Here is a 19,005-nt window from a genome sequence, read left to right on the forward strand (position 1 = left end):
ATAAAAATAAATGTTTTTAAGTTCCTTTGGAGCATAATTTTTGATGCCTTTAAAAAGTGGTCAATAGTTTATTTAATAAGCCCCATATTGTTGAACATTTATGTTGTTTAATACTTTTACCTTATAAATATGTTTACAGTGAGCATCTTTGTACATGCATATGTATCCATGTTTCGAATTACTCAGGATGGATTACTAGAAATGCGGCTGGAGTCAAGGGATGTGTGTGTTGAAGGATAGCGAGCCCTTCGATCACTTTGCCCGCCCCCCCCCGCCCCCCCGCAGGAAAGTCCCGCTCAAATCCCGCCTCCCTTCAGCCGAGCACTGGCGCAGAGATTATTTGTGGGGCTGGGTGTGCCAAGTTCTATTTTTAGTGGCTCTCTTCGTCTGCTTTATCAGAGGGGTCCGCTGAGAATCCTGGACTAACCACGCTCCCTTTGATCTCTCCCAGGAGAAGGGGATGTGGAAGGAGCAAGAAGCCCCTCGGCGAGACCCTCCCACCGAAAACTCCTGTGCAGCCGCAGCGCTTGGCCCGCCGGCGGGCAGCCCCCCAGGTATCCCCACCTCCTCCTTTAGGAAGGCGCTAAGCTGGCCTCTCAGGCTGTCCCGGGGCCTGCTTAACCGGATTCGGGGATTCCTGCGCTCCGTCGGCCTGCATTTCAGGGACAATGCTTACAACTACTGCTACACGTACGAGCTCCTGAGCCTCGGGCTGCCCCTCCTGTGGGTGTTCTCCGAGGTCCTGGCTTCCATGTACCGGGAGTCCGAGGAGTCCCTGGAGAGCATCCGCGACCGGGTGCTCCGGTACTTCCCAGTCAAGCTCCGCTGAGGGGCGCCGCCCCCAAGGGCCTTCACATTTCCAGGGCAGATGGCCTTGCGTTGGTCGTGAGCTAAGGAGCTGGTCAGGAAGCCGGGTGTCCTTGAACCCGTTAGCTCACCGCCAAAGAGTTGACCACAGGCCCCAGCCTTGTCAGGGCGACCACCTACTCCCAGTGCTGGGGCCAGCAGGACATGAAGGATGTTTTTTATAGATTCGCATTTCTTTTATACCAAAGTGAGCTGTACTTCTAGGTTTACATTTCAATTTTTAACTTTTGATAAGCCAAGAAAAGGCATTTTTTTTTACCCTGTGTGTCAATTTTTCTAAATACGAGTGTGAAGTTTTTAACCGGTATTACAAATCCCTTCCATGCTCCAGCCAGCCACGTCAGTGATTTGGGCTTTATATAAATGAAAGGGAGCGTGCCCTCTCTAGACCAGAGCCTTTCGATTTACGTACCCAGAGGCCACTTGTCAAGAGGGGGCAATTTTTTTGTACCATGGCAGCGTAATAATTGTAGAAGAACAGTAGAAGAGTGGAAGAGCAGAAGAACAAAGCAGAATCAAACATACGCAGGACATGACATGTGTAGTCGGCTGTTGCATGGCCTCCCAGGGGAGGAAGACTGTTTTGCTCTCTTGCTTTGATGTAAAATAGTAGCTTAACATTTCCCCTGCCCTCCTCGGCCCCATACCAAATCGTAGCCAAATGACCTAGAACCATGGGGTTTCACGCAGACGGCTCCAAACAGGCACCAGTGAGAAGGGCAGCCGAAGCCCGCCTGTGGCGCCGGACCACGCAGGGCTCTGCCCAGCCCACGCAGCACCTGCCGAAGAGGAGCTGTGTCCCCTGGGGCTCCCTCTCAGGTCCCCAGCCCAGGCTGCAGTCTGAGCCAAGGCCATTCAGGGTCCATGATGGTCAGGCTGAGGGAAGAATCTGCCCTCCCCCCACCCCCAGACCACGTCCTTTGGGAAGGAGGGCGTTTGTTAGCAGCTCAGGGTAATGTTTCTGGGAAGCAATGTTTCTGGGCTGACCCAGTGAGCACAGCTGACAGATCTGCTGGCTTCTGAGCCACTCAGCCGCTGTGCTTATTTGGTCAGAACAGTCAGAGACCACTTATTTTCACACCATCCTAGCAAAGGAATGTGTCTGACCTCCAGGGGGGAGGTCCCCTGTGTCTTGATTGGCAGGGGAAGCTGGGAGTGGAAGCTGTTTATTGACTAATGCAAAGAAATATGCCCTGTCTGGGGCAAAAACAAGCACTGGCCTACCTGCATTCTTCCCTCCAGGCATCTGGAGGAGGCTGAAGCTCCCCCCACTCCCTGCCTGGACGTGTGAGCAGCTACCAGGTGGGGTTGAACAATGGAGAGGCTGATAGAAAAGGGCCTTCCGCCCTGCTCAGCGTAACTGGAGCTGCCAGGCTGGAGACAGCTCCAAGCACTTGTCACCCTAGCAATCTCCTCTAGATCTAGTAAGGGTGCAGCCTGCTGTGCATTTGGAACCAGAGGTCCTGAGGGCTTTGAGATGACAAGTTTCTAAACAGTGAGAAGAGGGGAAAGGCATTTTTACAAACACTTCCCCAAAGTCCTTGGGCAGAACAGGGCATGGCTGTGGCCAAGTCCGTGGGAACTGATACCTCCATCCTTGCTGGAGCTGTTCTCAGTCCAATGACCTGCGTTGCGTTTTCCCAAATTTTTGCTGAGATTTTAATGTTCAGCATGGTAGGAGAAGCCCTTGAGTCATCTTATGTGTGATTCCAGAAAGTAAATTCTGCAGGTCATGATGTGAACACAAGCACAGCTGGGTCATTGTCATTGCCATCAGCTCGGGGCAGGCTGGGATGCTCTGTGGAATGCCCCGTGAAGCCCCAGTTAGCATCTCTGAGAATGTCATTTATGGCCATACAGAGACTGGTTTGAATTGCTCTAGTGAGACAGGGTGTGCTCGTCTGAAGCCTGAGATGTGTATACTGTTCTGAGACCTTGAACCTTCCTGGTGGGCAGCACCAAACATGCAGTGGGTCCCGGGGATGGAGGCCTCTAATCCTCCACGATGCATTCAAGAGTGAATATGAGACTCTAGAGTAAAATTGGGGCCATCGAGGGATGGGGGATCGCTGGGGGTCGGGGGTCCTAAGGGCATGTGGAGCTCTGAGTGGAGAGCCGTGGATTGTTGCAAATGCAAACCACACCTGTTGTCCACTCTTGGAGCTGAGGAGATGCTCACTGCCAGAAAGGTTCATCTGTCCTAAGTAAGCAGTGGCTTGTTTGGGGAAGATTCCCCTTGTTTAATGGTTGCCTTGTTTTCAACTCCTGTGTCTTCCCTTGTTACCGGTCTTTTCCCGTTTCTCCCCCCAAACTAAGCTCTCTTTTCTGTCTCTCTCCTTCCAACCTTACACTGTGGCCGTCAGTTCATTTCAGCCTTCCAGTGCTACACCCACTTCTTGGCTGACACACTTCTGCTCTGAGGTGACTGGTTTTCTTGCGGATTTTCAGAGAGTGGGACTAACCCGTAAGCCGCTTTCCGCACCCTGTCCTCCCCGCCGTGGCACTGGTTGTGCTAACTGCGAGTGTCTTGCGTACTAACGGACTCATTCAGGGGCATGGTGGGTGAACAGTGTGGGGTGGTGTCCAGCTCGAAAGGTGTTTCCGATTCCACTTACCTCCGAGCCAGCAGCCCGGCCCATGCCAGGTGCATGCCCGCCTGCCCTCTGTTCCCCTGTGGCCTGCGCTCCTGCTTCTCCAGTTGCACTTACAAAGCTGCTTGCCTCCCCGGGAGGGTTACCTCTGAGTGTGAGACAGTACCATGGGGCGGGCTCTGTCACCTTTGAAAAGAACTCCTTTGTCAGGGTGCCTCTGAAAAAACACATGCATACAAGCATCTTCTTAAATTAGTTGTAATATAAAGATGATTAATGTCATTGATCAAAACCAGACATGTCTCTTTTTGGAGAGATTAAAAAATACTCTAGGTTTCATCACCCGCTTGATCCATACTCTGAATTTTGAACCCATCATCACAATTTCCCTAGCAAATCCTTTCTCTGCTGCAGCTTATACTAGAGATCCAACGGTTTTGCCGTGGCTCTTCATATCTTCCCTGGCTCCTAGAGTCTCAGATGAGGAGAAACGTCAGCGAGAGCAATCACGTCCCAGTTCAGGGATGGCTTTGAGAAATGACTCAGCTCAGCCCCAGGCCTGCAGCAGCCAGTTTCAATGGCCCCATGGCTCTGTACGAAGCACACTTTCCCTGCTTGACTCCTTACATGGAGCAGCAAGAAATTCAAAGTGCTTTTAAAGAGAAACAGCATGGCAAGTACCATAGATCCATTGTAGGCCAGGCCTCTCGGCCTTAGGCTGCAGGTGGTGCATGCAGGCTGCATGTAGTCCAGAGCCACACTGACCTCTAGGCCCCTCTGCACTGCCCTGCATGCTGCATTGCTCCCTGCATCGGTGCAGACCCTAGCCAGCACAAAGTCATTGCTCTTGTCTTATCTTCTCTTGCAGAGTCTCCCTCCCTTTATAGAATGTCAACCAAAGAGTGTCCTCTTCCCCTCTCAGCCTCCTCCTTAGCTAGCCTGCCCCGCCCCATCGCAATGCATGTTTGGGACCGTTAGCAGTCATTTACAGTGCCACATGGAACCCTGTATTTTGCACACAGCAACCAATGTTTAGCTTTATTTATGGTATTTGATGCTGTAAATGAAAATAAATATGGTTCTTTATAAAGCTCATTGTTTCCTCTCTTCTTTGCCATGGAAGCTGCTCCAACCTGAAGCACGGGAGTTAGTTTAGGGGGTCAGTCTTCCCTAAACTGCTGGCGGGACTTGCACTGGTGGTGACCCGGGACTCTCTGGGACTGCGCTGGGCACTCTGAAAGTAAATATTACCCAGGGGTAATATTTGGAAAAAGTCACCACTGCTCCTGGGCCAGGCTTTGGGGTCTGTTTCTTGAAAACTCATGGCACTTTCCTGCTCTAGATGCTGGACACAGCTGGTGAGGGCCAGTGTCACCTCAGCTGTTAGGTACAGACTACCTTTCTTTCCTTTTTGTTTTTTTTTTTTTAAGGAACAGACTATCTTAACAGCTAGTTGCCCCTACTTCCCCCATACATCCAATAATGGACCTGTCGGAGGGCGGTACTTAGGAACTGTACTCTAATTTAGGTTCCTGTGTAACAAAGTTTGCTCTAGAACTTCGCTGGCCCAGCTGAGCGGTGGGTGAAAGGTCAGGAGGCAGGACCACACACTGGTTTCAGGATGGCAGTGGACATGGCAGGTGTGCTCATCCAGATGAAGGGCCATTTGTGATCCTGAGAGACCTGTCCTGTCCCCAAAGGCTCAACGACTCAGTGTCTTAGGGGACAGGGCTCTGGTCATGGGGCTCCTCTGGGACAGCACCATGGCTGGCTCTGGTCCAACTCTAGGATGCCCTTAAAGGAAGGACTTGGAGTCCCACTTGCCTTCAGAGTCTGGTCCTCACCCTCCCTGGGGCAGGGATGCCTGCCACTGCCAGGCTGAATGCAGCCAGGCTTCTGACTCTGGTGTGAAAACCCATCTGTGAACTTCCCGACAGCTCTTGTACTTCCAAGGGGGCATTTCTTGGCCTCTGGGCCTCTGAGCCCAGCTGCAGGCACCTGAAGCAGCTTCAGAGATGCCTGGGGTCACGACCAAGGTGAGACACACTTCCCATCCCATGGAAGAAAGGGTGTTAGGGACTGAAGTCAGGAGCTGCATTGGGCAAGAAACTCCTCCCTTGGTTCACGTATCTGGTCAGGTATTTGCTGAATGTCTACCATGTTCCAGGCATATTCTAGGTCCTGGGAATGTAGCAGTGAGCCACATACAGTCCCTGCCTCTCCCTGCATCTTTGTGTCTCAGTATTGTGTACTGGACTCGCTGTGCTTGCCTCATTTTACATGCGCTCATTTGTTTACTCAACTAATGACTGAGCATCCGGGCATGCTGGGTCTGTAGCAGGGAATGAAACCGACACAGCCTCACTCTCGTGGAGCTGATGGTTTGGCTTTGCTTTTCTCATTTGATGTTGGGTTAAAGTAACCTTTTCCAAAGCGTGGCAACGGAACACTACCAGCTCCAAGATGTGCTTTGTGAGTAAAAGGATTCCTAGTCATGCAATGTGAGAAATGTCTTATACCGATCCTGCTAGTCCTCCCAAACCTTTGATTTGTCAGCACATCCAAGTCACCAAGCAGTTCTCTAGTAAAGGAACTTAATTAACTTCTCTCCAGTGGGCTTCCCCATACCTCATTGAATTAGTGTTTTTGTTGGCGGGGGGGGGGGAGTTTTTGTTTTGCATATTACATTTTACATAAGTGTTTACTAGAGTATTCTTCATTCCTGAAACATTGGATTAAAGACTTAAAATGAAGAAAAAGTAAAACAATAGAACTAAATAGAACTGAGCATTGATTATATCTTGGGGTGGTAACTTCTTAAACTTTAAAACCCCTGCCAGAAAAAAATCACATAGGGAAAACATGGCACAAGTCTATGTCCATTTTTAAAACTCAATATGTAACAATAAACATGAAAATATTTAACAGGCAGTCAGAAGGAGAAAAAATTCCGAACTAGATGTGATAACAAAGAAGGACCTCGCTGCGATATTTCAAATGTCCATGCAAAGCAGGTGTTCCCGGGCACTGGCACCGTGGTCACTGGTCAGTTCATGTTTGTGGATTAAAAACCCAATGCCAGGTGGGCAAAGGCCATGCCTAGACAGCTCACACTTAAGCAAGTTAAAAAGTAAATGCTGAAAAGAAAGAGCAAGCATGTACAAGAGGAATGTGAACAGATTATGCTCTACCTACTGAATTAATAAAGAAAACAGTACACAGATTGTAAAAAATATATATGAACTGAGTAACTGGAATCGAATACAAGAAAATGAGGACCATCTTTTCTGGAAAGCAATGTGGCAACAATTATTGACATCCGTAGAGGGCGCTGACCTCCTGGCCGGGTGACCCTGCTGCAGGGAACCAGTCCTAAAGAAACAACCCAGCCGAAGACACAAGTCTCTGTGCAGCCAGAATATTAAGTAGAGTAAGCGGGTCAAGCGGAGTGGGTGGGCTGTTCTTTATTTCTGTGAACTCATTCACTTTTACAGCTTTTTCTTTCATCCCTTAAACAAGTAGAAGAAGCCCCAGGCCAGCTGTTACTGACTGAGCGTTCCCTCTACGCCAGGCACGGGGCCAAGCACTTTATGTGCAGCATCTCGTAAACTCTTCACCTCCTCGTGGCAGCCCGGAGGTTGGTACTGACACTAGAGGAGTTCACCGATACCAGCGGGGTCATCTGGAGCAGTATCTTCACTGTAAGGGAACAGAGAGTCCCAGGGGTCCCGGCCAGGAGTCAGGTGCTGCTCTCAGAACAGCCTTGGCACGTGGGAAGAGCCCTGGACTTGGATTTCAGCCTTTGTGCTGACTCAGTGGCATAGCGTTCTGTGGAGGTCGGATTGGTGAGCACGTCTGCTGGACACTCAGGGCAGCAGGAGCTCTCTGGATGAGTTCTGGATGGTACTTCCCTGGTCTTCCCAGCGGGGCATGTCCTGAGGGAGACTTCCTTCAGGCATTCTAGGTCAGCGGGGCCTCGGAGCACCTGCTGCAATGTCTCGGGTTGGGAACTAAACAGAGGTCTCAGTGCACACTGGGAGGCAACATCTGTCTGTCTACAGCTTTCTGATCTCCAACCCTCCCCGCAGACACCCAGCCTCAGCCCTGGAGCCCCCTGCCTCCTGCCTCCTGCCACCTGCCACCCTGCCAGCGGGTGTTGTAGTTCTGCTTTAGTTTTGCAATGGACTCAGCTCCATGTGGTCTGACCCCTGTCCCTAGGACCTGCTGTCCTCTGCTCTCACACACTGTGTCCCAGCCACAGGGGGCTCCTTTCTGTCTTCAAGCCTTTGTACCATCTGTTCCCTCTGCCAGGAATACCCTTCCCTCCCCTGCATCCATGTGGCTGACCCTGCCCATTATTCAAGTCCCTGTTCCCATGTCTCCCTCCCAGTGAGAGCTACCTTTAACACTGCGATCTGCACCCCCAGCTCTCCTGACTAGACAGTTTTCCGTAGCATTTATTACCTCCAACCTATTATGTAATTCACGTACTGATTATGTGTATTGTTTATTCTTCCCCTTGCTAGAACACAAGCTCCTCAAGGCCAGAAATCTGTTTCTTTTGACCTTTCATAACCCCAGCAGATGGCACCATGGTTGGCACATATGGGGCCTTCAGTAAATATTTGTAGAGTTAATAAAGGAGAGGCAGGCCCTGCCTCCTGGCCTGGACCTCCAGCTGGGGCACCTGTGGCCAACCTGGGCTGGGGAAGGGCTGGCTGCTGTCGGCTCACGGCTCAGGAGGAAGAGCCTGGAGAGGATCCTCGCACGGCCTGTCCTGCCCCCTCCACAGAGCCCTTTGAGCAATTGGGAGAAAGGGGTTTTGATTTTGCTTCCATTTTGCCTTCCCAGGGGCACAATCTTAAGTTTCCTAACCTGTAAAATGGGGTTAATAGCAAGACACAGGAGAACATGTTGTCCCCCTTGGCTCTGGGGGCGAGTGGAAGGGTCTCCAGAGCTGGGTGGAAACAGGAACAATCCCACCAGCGGAACCGTGACGAGAGTCCCCACCCTGGCTCTGCAGCGGGGCCCAGCCAGGAAAGGGCCCTGGGCCTGGCTGCTGGGAGTGGTGGGTGTGTGAAGACAGACACTCCCCAGGGCAATGCCAGGCTCTGCCCCCGGAGTCTCAGCTTTCACGAGGGAACGTGTGCACGGCCAGATCCCTGAGAGGAGGCTGTGATGCTCGGCTCGGACCAGGCCTGCTTCCCTCCGGAGGCCGTGGGCAGCTGGCTAGGTTGGCTCGAGGTGGTACCTCCTTCCTCTGGCAGCTCCTATGACTGCAGATAACTTAAGGCAAAGTCCAGCCGGGCCTGGGGCAGGTGGCACGGCAGGGCACACTCTGGTGCCTCACCTGGGGCCGATCCGTGTCCCAGGCGGCTGATGCAGCTGACTCACCAGGTGGCCCTAGCTGAGTCGCTCCCTGGACTCTGTGTTCTTCCGCCCAGACAACGAAGATGATAATCCTGCCCTTCGGTTGCCAGGATGTTGGAGGTGATGGACACAGAGTGTTAACCGTGGGCGCTGGACGATGAGTCAGTGTTGCTTTGGCATTGCCTTTAGGTCACTGCCAGTACCCCCACCAGTACCACTGGGGCTAGCCCTCCTGGTGTGTGCACGTGCGCAGGAGCCTTCGGGGATGAACGGAAGTGTCTAGAAGGCCCAGCCTGAGGGCCGGCACTGAATCCCAGAGACCCAGCTGTGGTCCGGACCTCGGGGCAGAAGGAGGGGCAGAGCGAGGCCTCCTCTGGGGCCCTCTGCCTGGGCGAGGGGTTGATCAGAGGAAGCACCAGCTTCTTGTCCACAAAGTGTCTGCCTCCCCGCGGCCCCTCCCCCACCCAGTCCCTCCACTGACGTCTGGGCTCCACTGTGAGAGGTGCTGGCGCTGACCATGCAGTACTGAGGGGATCATCAGTCAGCCATGTCCCCAGCCCTCCAGAAGCCCAGGAAGCTGCGCAGAGGCCCCACCCCGTTCCCCCTCCCAGCCCTGCTGGACAAGGATGTGCTGTGCAGGTTTGGGTGGTCCCTGGGCTGCCGGGGCCGGGGCCGTGGGCCAGGTGCCACTGCAGCCAGGCACAGGGCACCTCTGCCTGCATCAGCCCCATCCTGCCTCGCCACTGTCAGCTCCCTCACTCCCCTTCTCCAGCTGCACGTTCTCTGCCCTTAGCCTCCCCCACAGCCTCCCTCTCTGCTCCACGTGGGTCCTGCAGTCCAGTGTCCACTCTGAAACTAGAACAATCTTTCTAGGATGCAGAGCTGACAAGGCCAGCCCCCACCTTCCGATTCTCAGTGGTTGCTCTTGCAGTCAGTGCACCCTCCACCTCGCCCCCCAAGGCCCTTCTGGGTTGAAGCTGCTGCTGTCATTTCCCGCTGGTTGCTTTTACATCCTGCCCTCCAGCCCTGCGGACTTACTTTCTGTTCCGTGCAGATGGCAGTGCTTCCCCACGTTGCTTGTGCTCCCAGGAGACTACCCCCTGAAGCACCACCTCTCTCTGCTCTGTGTGTTCAAATCCTACTCCTCCTCAAGCCTTGGCACAGTGGTGCCTTCCACACCAAGCACTTCCTGCACGGAAGTCAGGTCTCTGTCTCCTTCCACCTTGTCTCTGCTTCACTCTGAGATGGCCTGCCTTCTTACATAGACATGTGCGAATGTGCCTTATCTCCCCTGTGAACAGAAAGACCCTTGGAGGCAGAGACCACGGCTGATTCACCTCCAAGTCTCCAGCACAGGCCTGGAGCAGTAGCATCTGTTGACTGTATAAGTATTTGTACATGCAGCTCACGAGCACACATACGTGGGCTCAGATATGAGCCAGGTACAAAGTCAGGTCTCTGCTGTAGTAATTCTGTGTAAAAGCCTCCAAAATCTCAGTGGCTTGTAGCATCTTTTTTTTTTTTTTTTTTTTTTTTGCCCATGGGTCTGCAGATTGTCTGGGTGGCTCCACTTCCGGCTGCAGGGCCAAGGGAGGCCTGGGTACTCATGGAATCAGCCAGGCTTCGAGCCGCAGGTTGGCTCCTGACCTGCTCCATGTGCCTGCAACCGGGGACCAAGGCGTGAGGGATGGTGGCCGGCTGGGACAAACTCTTCTTATGGCCAACTAGCAGGAGTGTGGGTGGACACACCAAACAGCAAGGCCACTGAAAGCCACCAGTCACATCACATCCACTGATTTCCACTGGTCAAAATAGGCCTCCCGGTCAAGTCTCATGTCCATTGTGCAGGGAGGCGCCTCCCAGCTCTGTGGTGCGACAGACAACAAGGTCACAGGGCAAAACACAACTCTGTTATGGGGAGGGAGTGCGGAGCCGGGGCAGATTCTAGCCCCTGCCAGCAGCCCGCCCAACCCTCTGCCGGGGGAGCAGGTGCCTGCAGGGCTGGCCGTGCCATCATCTCCCCAGACCCTCTTCTCCTCTCGGCAGATGAGCCAACCTCCCCCAAGAAGCCCAAGAGCATCTCGGAGCCCGAGCCTGGTGATGGGGAAGGCAAAGCCCCCCCTCCCCCACCTGCCGAGTGGACCTCCGTGAGGATCAGCCCCGGGGAGGACGTGGTTGGGCAGGACGTGCTGGCTGTGTGTGTCCTGGTCACCAGCGACGACAGCAGGTATGCTCAGGCCACTGCAGGACGGGGCAGAATGGGCTGGGAAAGGGGGGGTCCACATTCAGAAGCTGGTGTTCTCTCTACTGCCTTATAGTACAACCTCTCTGTTCCTCCATTTTCTCATCTGTAAAATGGGGACAACCGCAGCACCTGTTTCACAGAGTGCATAAGATCGAAGAATTAATATGCAGACTGCGTAGAATGACTCAAACTAGCTTAAGTAACAAAGGCAAATACTTGGGTTCATCTGATGGGGAAAGGCAAGGGTGGTGCCCACTCCAGGCCAGGCTGGAGCCAGAGCCTCGGAGAACTGCTCCCCCTGGTGGCCTCTCTGCACAGGGGATTACAGCAGCCGGTGGAGAGTCTGTCTCTGTGTGCGGGCCTCCCTCAGCCCACACCCGGCAATTCATGCCCACATACCGGGATTTCCAGTGGGCCTCCCAAGGGACCACCCACATCACATTCCCGCCCCCAGAGCTAACCAGAGAATGGGACCGGGATGACTGACTGGTGGGCTCGGGCAGCCTGCTGGATGGGCAGCCCACCAATTCTCCCAGATGGACGAGGGGCAGCGACCTAGTAAAAAGAAGCATGCTGATGCATACATGCGTATACACACACGTATATGTATATATGTGCACATATATGTGGAGAAAGAGAGCAAATATACAAGGACAGGCCTCATATGCATAAACACAGACCAAGTATATACACTCGTATGTGTATACATGTATATGTGTGTGTGTGTGTGTATGTATGGAGACAGAAAGAGACGAAATATATGAGATACATATATATATTTACTAAAATGTCACTTTATCACCCTCAGGCCATGACTGGGCTGTCCCCGCCGCTTAGGACATCTTGCTCCCACCTCTCTGCCACATGAATTCCCGCCTGCCCTTGGTCATTTAAGACTGGGTTAAACACGCCCTCCCCCCACCCCCAGGCAGTCTTTTCCACTGCCCCTTCCACTCCTGGTCAGCACTTAAATGTCTGAAGGGTCAGGACCAACATTTCACCTGCTCTGACCCATACCTGTACTCGTCTCTGGGGCTGCCATAGAGTACCACAGGCTGGGCGGCTTACACAACAGAGATTTCTTCTCTCGGTTCTGAGGCTGGAAGTATGAGGTCACGGCGTCGGCAGGGTTGGCTCCTTCTGAGGGAGGGAGGGAAGGACCCACTCCAGGCCCCTCTCCTTATTTTATGTATAGACAGCCGTCTTCACATTTTCCTGCTCTGCCCACCCCGCTATGTCCTAATCTCCTCTCCTTGTAAGGACACCAGTCATATTAATTAAGGCTCACCCTAATGACCTCATTTTAACTTAATTACTTTTTAAAAGATTTTACCTCTAAATGCAACCTAGGGGTTAGGACTTAATATGAATCTGGGGGTACACAGTTCAGCCCACAACAAAGCCTGAGGCAGGTGCTGGGTGCAGGGGGAACTAACCACCCCACCCTCACCCTTGAACCCCATGGCCTGCTGGAGGTGGTGGTGGGCAGAGTGCGCTGCGGCCTTGGGGGATGAACGGCAGGGCTCTCCCATCACCCGCTCTCTCCTCTCCTTCCAGCTCGGATGAAGAGTTGGACCATGGTGGCAGCAACAGCAAGGCCTCCACTGCAGAGCCCTGTGAGGAAAGACCCCCTCGGCCAGAACCCGCCCCCCTAACGCAGCCCCTCACTCGCCACAGCTCCCTGAGGGAGGCCCAGACCAGGACATTCTCGGCCCAGAGCCCTGAGGATCCCAGAGCTCTGCATGGTGAGCAGAGAGCCCTCCTGTACAGGAGGCCCCGGCGATAGGAGGTGTGACACACAGGCTCAGAGCCAGTGGGGCTGGGACTTTAGGGGGCTAGGGTACAAGCAGGGCTAACCCAGGCCCACCTCCTTCTTCATGGGAAGCTTTGGAATCTCAACTAGGACGGTGGCCGAGGGGCCTGGCTGCCCTTGTGTGTCCCAGGCAGGCAGACGTGAGGTGGCCTCAGGGCCCTCTCGCCTGGAGCAGTCTCCTTACTGCCTCCTCTGTATCTCCGGAGGGGCCCTTCTGGCATTCCACCAGGGAAGGGGGGTGGGCTCAGCTGCCCTGGGAGCACATGCGACCCCAGGTAGGACAGCTTGCCCAGAGCTACCTGGGGGCAGCACAGGGCCAGTACCAGTGCTTGGGGCTCGTGGGATGCAGGAAAACGACCTATATAACAATAAAGGCACTTTCACTGAGTGCCTGGAATGGGCAGGGATTTTCCTGTACACAGGCCATCCTCGGGCGACCCTGTGAGGTCAGCGTTGTGGCGCTCTGTGCACAGGTGAGCAAATGGACTGACTGCCTGCCTGAGGGCGCCCTGCAAGCAAGCAGCATGGCCCAATGCTGGCTGCCTCTGCACCCTAAGAAGTAGTTGTCCTTAGATACCCAACTTGTTTTTGGAAAGGTGGCTTGAATAAGTGTTTTTATTCAGTCAACAGCAGTGCGAGTCCTCTAGGTGGGAAGAACAGGCTAATAGAAACTTGCCACTAGCAGGAACCACCGCTGCCTTTGGCTGGCCTGGGAGAGTGGGAGCTCAACTTGTCCTGCACCGCCCTCTGGTGGCTGAGAGCAGAGTCTCCACCTGATCCTAGAAATGTTCTCACCAGTGGGGGCTGGTTTCACAGGAACCATGAAAGTGGTGCACCAGGAAGGCCAAGGCTGAGGCCCGAATCCTGGAAACTCTGAATTTACCTCCCTCTGTGAGCCTCTTTCTTTTTTTTAAAGAATCGTTTGCCAAGTACCACTTGTGGAGCTGTCCAGAAAAGGCTTAGCACCTGCAGTGAAGCGAGTGCTGTGCAGTGCCCAGCCAGGGGCAGCCTGTCTCTGTCTGGGCACTGCTGGCCTCGGTTGGCCCGGCTGCCTGCCGGGACTCCAGCCTCCTCACTCATAAATATGAAGCCTGCCTGCCTTTCGTTCCTTCCCCCTATTTCTCCTCTCCCTTCAGTTGCCAGGGGATTTTAGGCAACACATAAGAAAGACATAAAACTGTGTGTCTATATACACAAAAGCGAAGCCTCAAGATCAGGGTTGGCAAACTAGCTGAGAAGGGACAGCCCTCAGAGAGCATGTCACAGTCCCAAACAGTTGTTCTGGCGGAATCATATGTCTGATTCCGAATTCTCTGGCTGCCAGCGTTAACAAGGAAATAGATGGTTTTATTCCCATTGTTCAGGAGGGAAAACCATGTTGGTTTACAGCGGCAGGTCTCAGAGCAGGCGCCACTTTTCCAGCGTTCTGCCTGGGAGAAATTTCCCAGCTCATGTCAATAGATGATGTTGAGAGACGCACTGGACCTGTCCTCCATGGTGGCTCTGCAGACCATGCAGCCACAGTGCCCCTGCAGCTGTTCCATGCACACCCTCATGGGTGGGTGAGGGCCTGGCCACAGGGCAGGGCTTGACAGGAGCAGCTCTCCCAGGGGGCTGGGGGCCGGCGGAGAGCACAGGGCCGGGCGGCCAAATGTGGCGGCCATTGTGTTTCTGACAGTCCAGTTTAATCCCAGAATAAAATATAGAGCAGACAGAGAGGGGGACAGGCCACATGACTTTCAGACCCTCTTCCGTCGATTTCGTCTTCATCTGTGAGGGTTTTGGTCATTGCAAAGCCAGCCACGTTGTAAGGCCCAGACCTCCAGCATGGTGTAAGTGCCGTGCTTTGTGTTGGCTTCTGTGGTGAGCGCACCCTTTTACCAGATGATGTAGATAGAGCTGGCATCAGGTCGTGGGTGTCGGGGAACTTTATGGACCACAGTCTTCACTCGGATCCATGGCTCCGAGGGGAGCGGGGAAAATGCTGGACAAGAGCAAGACAAACCGCTTCACGAAGAATCCGCCAGGCACACCAGGCTCACACACAGCAGCAGCATCCACAGTCGCCAGCGGGGGAAATGCCCCACCTGTCCGTCAACAGGGGGACGAGGGCACAAACAGACTGCTGCAGCCACACAGCGAGAGGTCGTTCAGCCTTCAAATGGAAGGAAATTCTGTCACACACTGCGACATGAATGAGTCTGGGAGTCATTGTTCTGAGTGAAATAAGCCAGACACAAAAAGACAGGTGTGGTGTGAGCTCCACTTCTCCAAGGGGCCAAGGATCATCAGATTCGTAGAGACAGAAAGGGGAACGGTGCTCACCAGGGCCAGGGGAAGAGGGCCAGCGGGAGCTGTTCAATGGGCACAGAGTTTCAGTTCGGGACAAGGAAAGATTTCTGGAGATGGAGGATGGGGACGGTGGCACCACGACACGGATGTCCTCAACGCCACTGAACTCTACACTTAAATGACTAAAATGGTCATGTTTATGTTATGTATATTTGCCACAGTTTGGGACCACCTCAGCTCACCAAGGAACCTATCACTTCCTCAAGGTTCTTCAGCACAGAGCACGCCCAAGGTGACGGGCTGAAACAGAACTTCAGCCCTGTGCTATGGAGGCCAGAGGAAACTCTCTGCCATGCTCTCCGAAAACACCTCATTTATCCATTCTTTAAAATCTTGTTTTAAAGGCATATTTCTATCCTCCCATCTTGAGAAATTGAGACTCGGTGGGTCTACAGTGGGGCCAAGTACCAGTACTTTCTGTCGGCCCTGCAGAGACTTCCCAGCAGGAGGGCCGCATTCCCCCTCCCCCACTCCCCCTGCTTTGGGAGTCTCAGAAGAGCAGCTTCCCAGAGGCCGGCCTGGATGAGCTAGTGGTTAGAATGCACGCCTGAGCGACTAAATGAGTTCATGTAGTGCCCTGGGCTTTTGGACATAAACCCATTAGAGTTGGGATGACAGTCGACCCCCTACTTACTCTGATTTGGAGAATTTGGTATTTTTCCGACAATACTTTGACCTATGGAGGGCACTCCTAGTTTGTAACAATAAAATAACATCAGCACCATATGGCGCAATACCCTGTAAGATCTCCAAAAGCACTCCCTAAAATAGGTATGAAGAAATTAAATAAATAAATGAGTGAACGGATAAATAGTAAAAAAAAAAAAAAAAGGGGGGGGAGGACAGGGGAACAGCCCTGCTTTACTCTGCTCAGAACTACCAGGTCAGATCATTACCCGCCCTGCTGCTCCTTTTGTGGTAAAAATGTGTATGTGTCGCCCTATGTGCACCAGAGATGGAAAATCTCTCATGAACTTTAGCCATTTCTCATAAGTTCCAGTCTACAGAGTTAAAAGCCAGGGAGAAGCGATAAGAGCTTAAAGCATCCTTCTTTGTTTCTGGAGTAATTTCTCCGTTAGCTGATGAACAGGTCAACTTTGCTTAGCAGGACAGAGCTCTGCGCGAGGCCTGCTTGCTCCTTGTGCCAAACGCCCAGCCTGGGAAACCCTGACCTACACCTGGTGGGTGGAAGTGGACCGAAATTGTAGGCAGACCATTCACGCTGTGATGGAAACATGGGGAGCCTACACCCCGTGACTGTCCCCACAGGCTGCCCTTGACCCACGGGTGTAATTATGGAACCAGGCCTGTGGGATGGGGACCCACCAGTCAGAGTGGACTCCAAGCCTCTCTTAGTTGAGTAAGGCGGGGAGGGGTGTCAGGCACCAAAGGGCCACTGTGGAAAGGCAGCCCCGGGCAGTGGTTGGCATGCGTGTTGCACAGCTCGGCTGAGAAGAGTTGACACCAGTTCTGAGCACCAGCCAGGGAGTAGCATCAGGACTTTGTACTGAGAGAGACAGGGCTGTGCCAGCTGGGCCCTAGATTCAGAGTGCCCTGCACTCAGGCCTTTCCCACACTCCTTCTCCCACACCCACAGCACTCCCACGGCCTGGCTTCCTTCCATGCCTCCTGACCACGCCTGTGTGAGCATTGTGCATGCCTCAGTCACCCCCATTCTTTATCCCAAGGCTGTGAAGGAACCACCACAGGGACCTGGGGCCTGAGGCAAAATCTGAGGGCCCAGTGTGGGAATTTTCTTCCCCATGTGGTGTTCACTCCGCTCAGCTAATTCTCAAGGCCCAGCTGGCAGGAGGGCTGCCGGTGCACAGTCCACAGCCTCCTGTACATGTTCCCATTGGAACCAAGGCCAACGGGATGTTCGGGGCAATGGATGGTGCAGAGGTTCAGTTAAAACTGGTCCCCAGAGGATTCCAGGGCTCTGAGGGGGTGGGGAAAAGAGGTGAGAGATTTCTGCAGCCTCCAGGTTTCAGTGAGAGCAGCCCTGTTTTTGTCTATTGCAAATATGGGGCACTGATGTGAGACTTTGGCTCTGCTAAAAAACAAGTAAGTGTGTGTAGGTGGGCTTGCAGGTATAGGCTTATACATGTAGGCAAATAAACATGTACACATATATATGCTTATTAATGATGGACAGTTTAGAATGATAGCTCATAATATGAGCCCTTTTCTGCAAGGTGGCAGTACTTCAAGCAGTACCTCTAGTATTTATTGAGACCCCATAGCAGGGTCTCAATAAATATTTGATGAATGAATGAGTGAGTGAGAAATCGGAGGTGTGCGTTGTGGGGACAGGAAGGCGCAGTCTGAGGGAAGGAAGGGGCTCAGTCCATCACGATCACTAGTTGATTAACTTTTGGCAAAGGGACCGGAGGAGAAAACTTCCTACTTTTTCCTACGTGTTTAACAGACTCTTCCTCCCTCCCCATCTTCCCCGCCCCATTCTTTTTTCCACTACAGCTCTGCAGCGGGCCAGCAGCTTCCAGTTTCCCAGCAGACACCAGAGCTGGAGAAGAAAATTCCAGTCCAGTGAGTCATGAGCTCTCTGGGGGTGGGCGTGGGCGTGGGCGTGGGTGCTGGGTGGGCAAGAGTTCTCTGATTCATTCTCAGGGACAGCTGTTCTCATTCCTTACATGGCCTCTCTGACCTGGCCTCCTGGATGTGAGGGGCAAGGAAAGAAATACAAGGTTGACCCTATTTCCGCTGATGAGAGGAAGCACTTCCCAAGGGATCTGGGACCTTCCCTTCCCCCTCAGCTCCCCACTCCAGAGTCATGGAGCCTTAGAACTCAGTTCCACTTGGAAGGGACCTTACTGCATCAGCTCCAAGCTTTTTGAAGTACCGATGAGGACTCTGAGGCCCTGGGTCACTGTATGTTTTGATTCAGTACTCTGGAGTTGAGCCTGAGCTTAACTTCATGCAGTTATGGGCAAAGCAATGAAGGAAGCCACACACAAACGTACACACACACACATATGCTTGCAAGCAAATGTGCACAAATGCACAAATACACACTGCCCTGCTCCTTTTTTCAGAGCAGACAGTTAGTCCTCGAATCCCAAGGAAGAGAAGGGTGGATGAGGACCAGAGCCCATGGTGGATGCCAAAGCAGCAGGCTCCCACTAGGGGGCGCAGCGACCACAGCCCAGCATCCCAGGGCTGCCCATATTCCCGGGGCAGCAATTACAGAGCAGGGATTTCCTAGCTGAGCCCAAGAGGGGCAGGGCTTCTTCCGATTCCAAGTCCGCGGCTGCCTCCCACCTCTTCCTGCCCTTACACCCCTCTCCGGAGCTCGCTCTAGAAGAGACGATCCCAGGAAAGCCCTGGGTCAGACAAAGTTTTCTAAAAACGAAACGTTATTGAAGTTGGAACAGAGTGCTAATTTAGTTGACTCCTTCCTTCTGAGTCAGCGCCAGTGAGTCATTCTCCCAGCAACCCCCAGACCTGCAGCCTCTTCTACTGGGTCAGGCGGGGACATGGGTGCCTCTGGGGCTAGATCGGGGCTGCACACCTGGGCAGGACACCTCACCTGGGACAACCTAAAATAACTCTTGATCAGCTCACAGCTCCAGGCAGTAAGAGTGAGGGGAAGGAGCCAATGGCTGTTTCCTGAGGACCTGGGCCAGGCCTTTTCCACAAGCCATCTTTTCTCCTCCCCACCATCACCCCTCCCCCAGTCATGGGACTTATGCTTCTGTGGATGGGTCCATTTGGGTGCAGATTCCATCCCAGTGCTTCCAGTCATCTGT

General features: G+C 53.3%; 1 protein-coding gene across 15 annotated transcripts in view; it reads left to right on the forward strand.

Annotated features, from left to right (window-relative positions):
* Positions 1-19,005, forward strand: part of LOC114499263 (F-actin-monooxygenase MICAL2) — a 214,194-nt gene that overhangs the window by 138,370 nt on the left and 56,819 nt on the right. For 8 of the 15 annotated variants that reach the window (XM_036029035.1, XM_036029034.1, XM_036029036.1 and 5 more), the window contains 4 exons: positions 452-554; positions 10,872-11,055; positions 12,631-12,818; positions 17,717-17,785. In XM_036029035.1, coding sequence (XP_035884928.1) covers positions 452-554; positions 10,872-11,055; positions 12,631-12,818; positions 17,717-17,785 — 544 coding nt within the window. Of the gene's footprint in view, positions 1-451; positions 4,554-10,871; positions 11,056-12,630; positions 12,819-17,716; positions 17,786-19,005 lie in introns of those variants that run through there. The other 7 variants (XM_036029044.1, XM_028515283.2, XR_004903918.1 and 4 more) reach the window with 5 other exon arrangements.

This window comes from Phyllostomus discolor, chromosome 6 (genome assembly GCF_004126475.2).
Source record: "Phyllostomus discolor isolate MPI-MPIP mPhyDis1 chromosome 6, mPhyDis1.pri.v3, whole genome shotgun sequence".
NCBI classification, from domain to species: Eukaryota; Metazoa; Chordata; class Mammalia; order Chiroptera; family Phyllostomidae; genus Phyllostomus; species Phyllostomus discolor.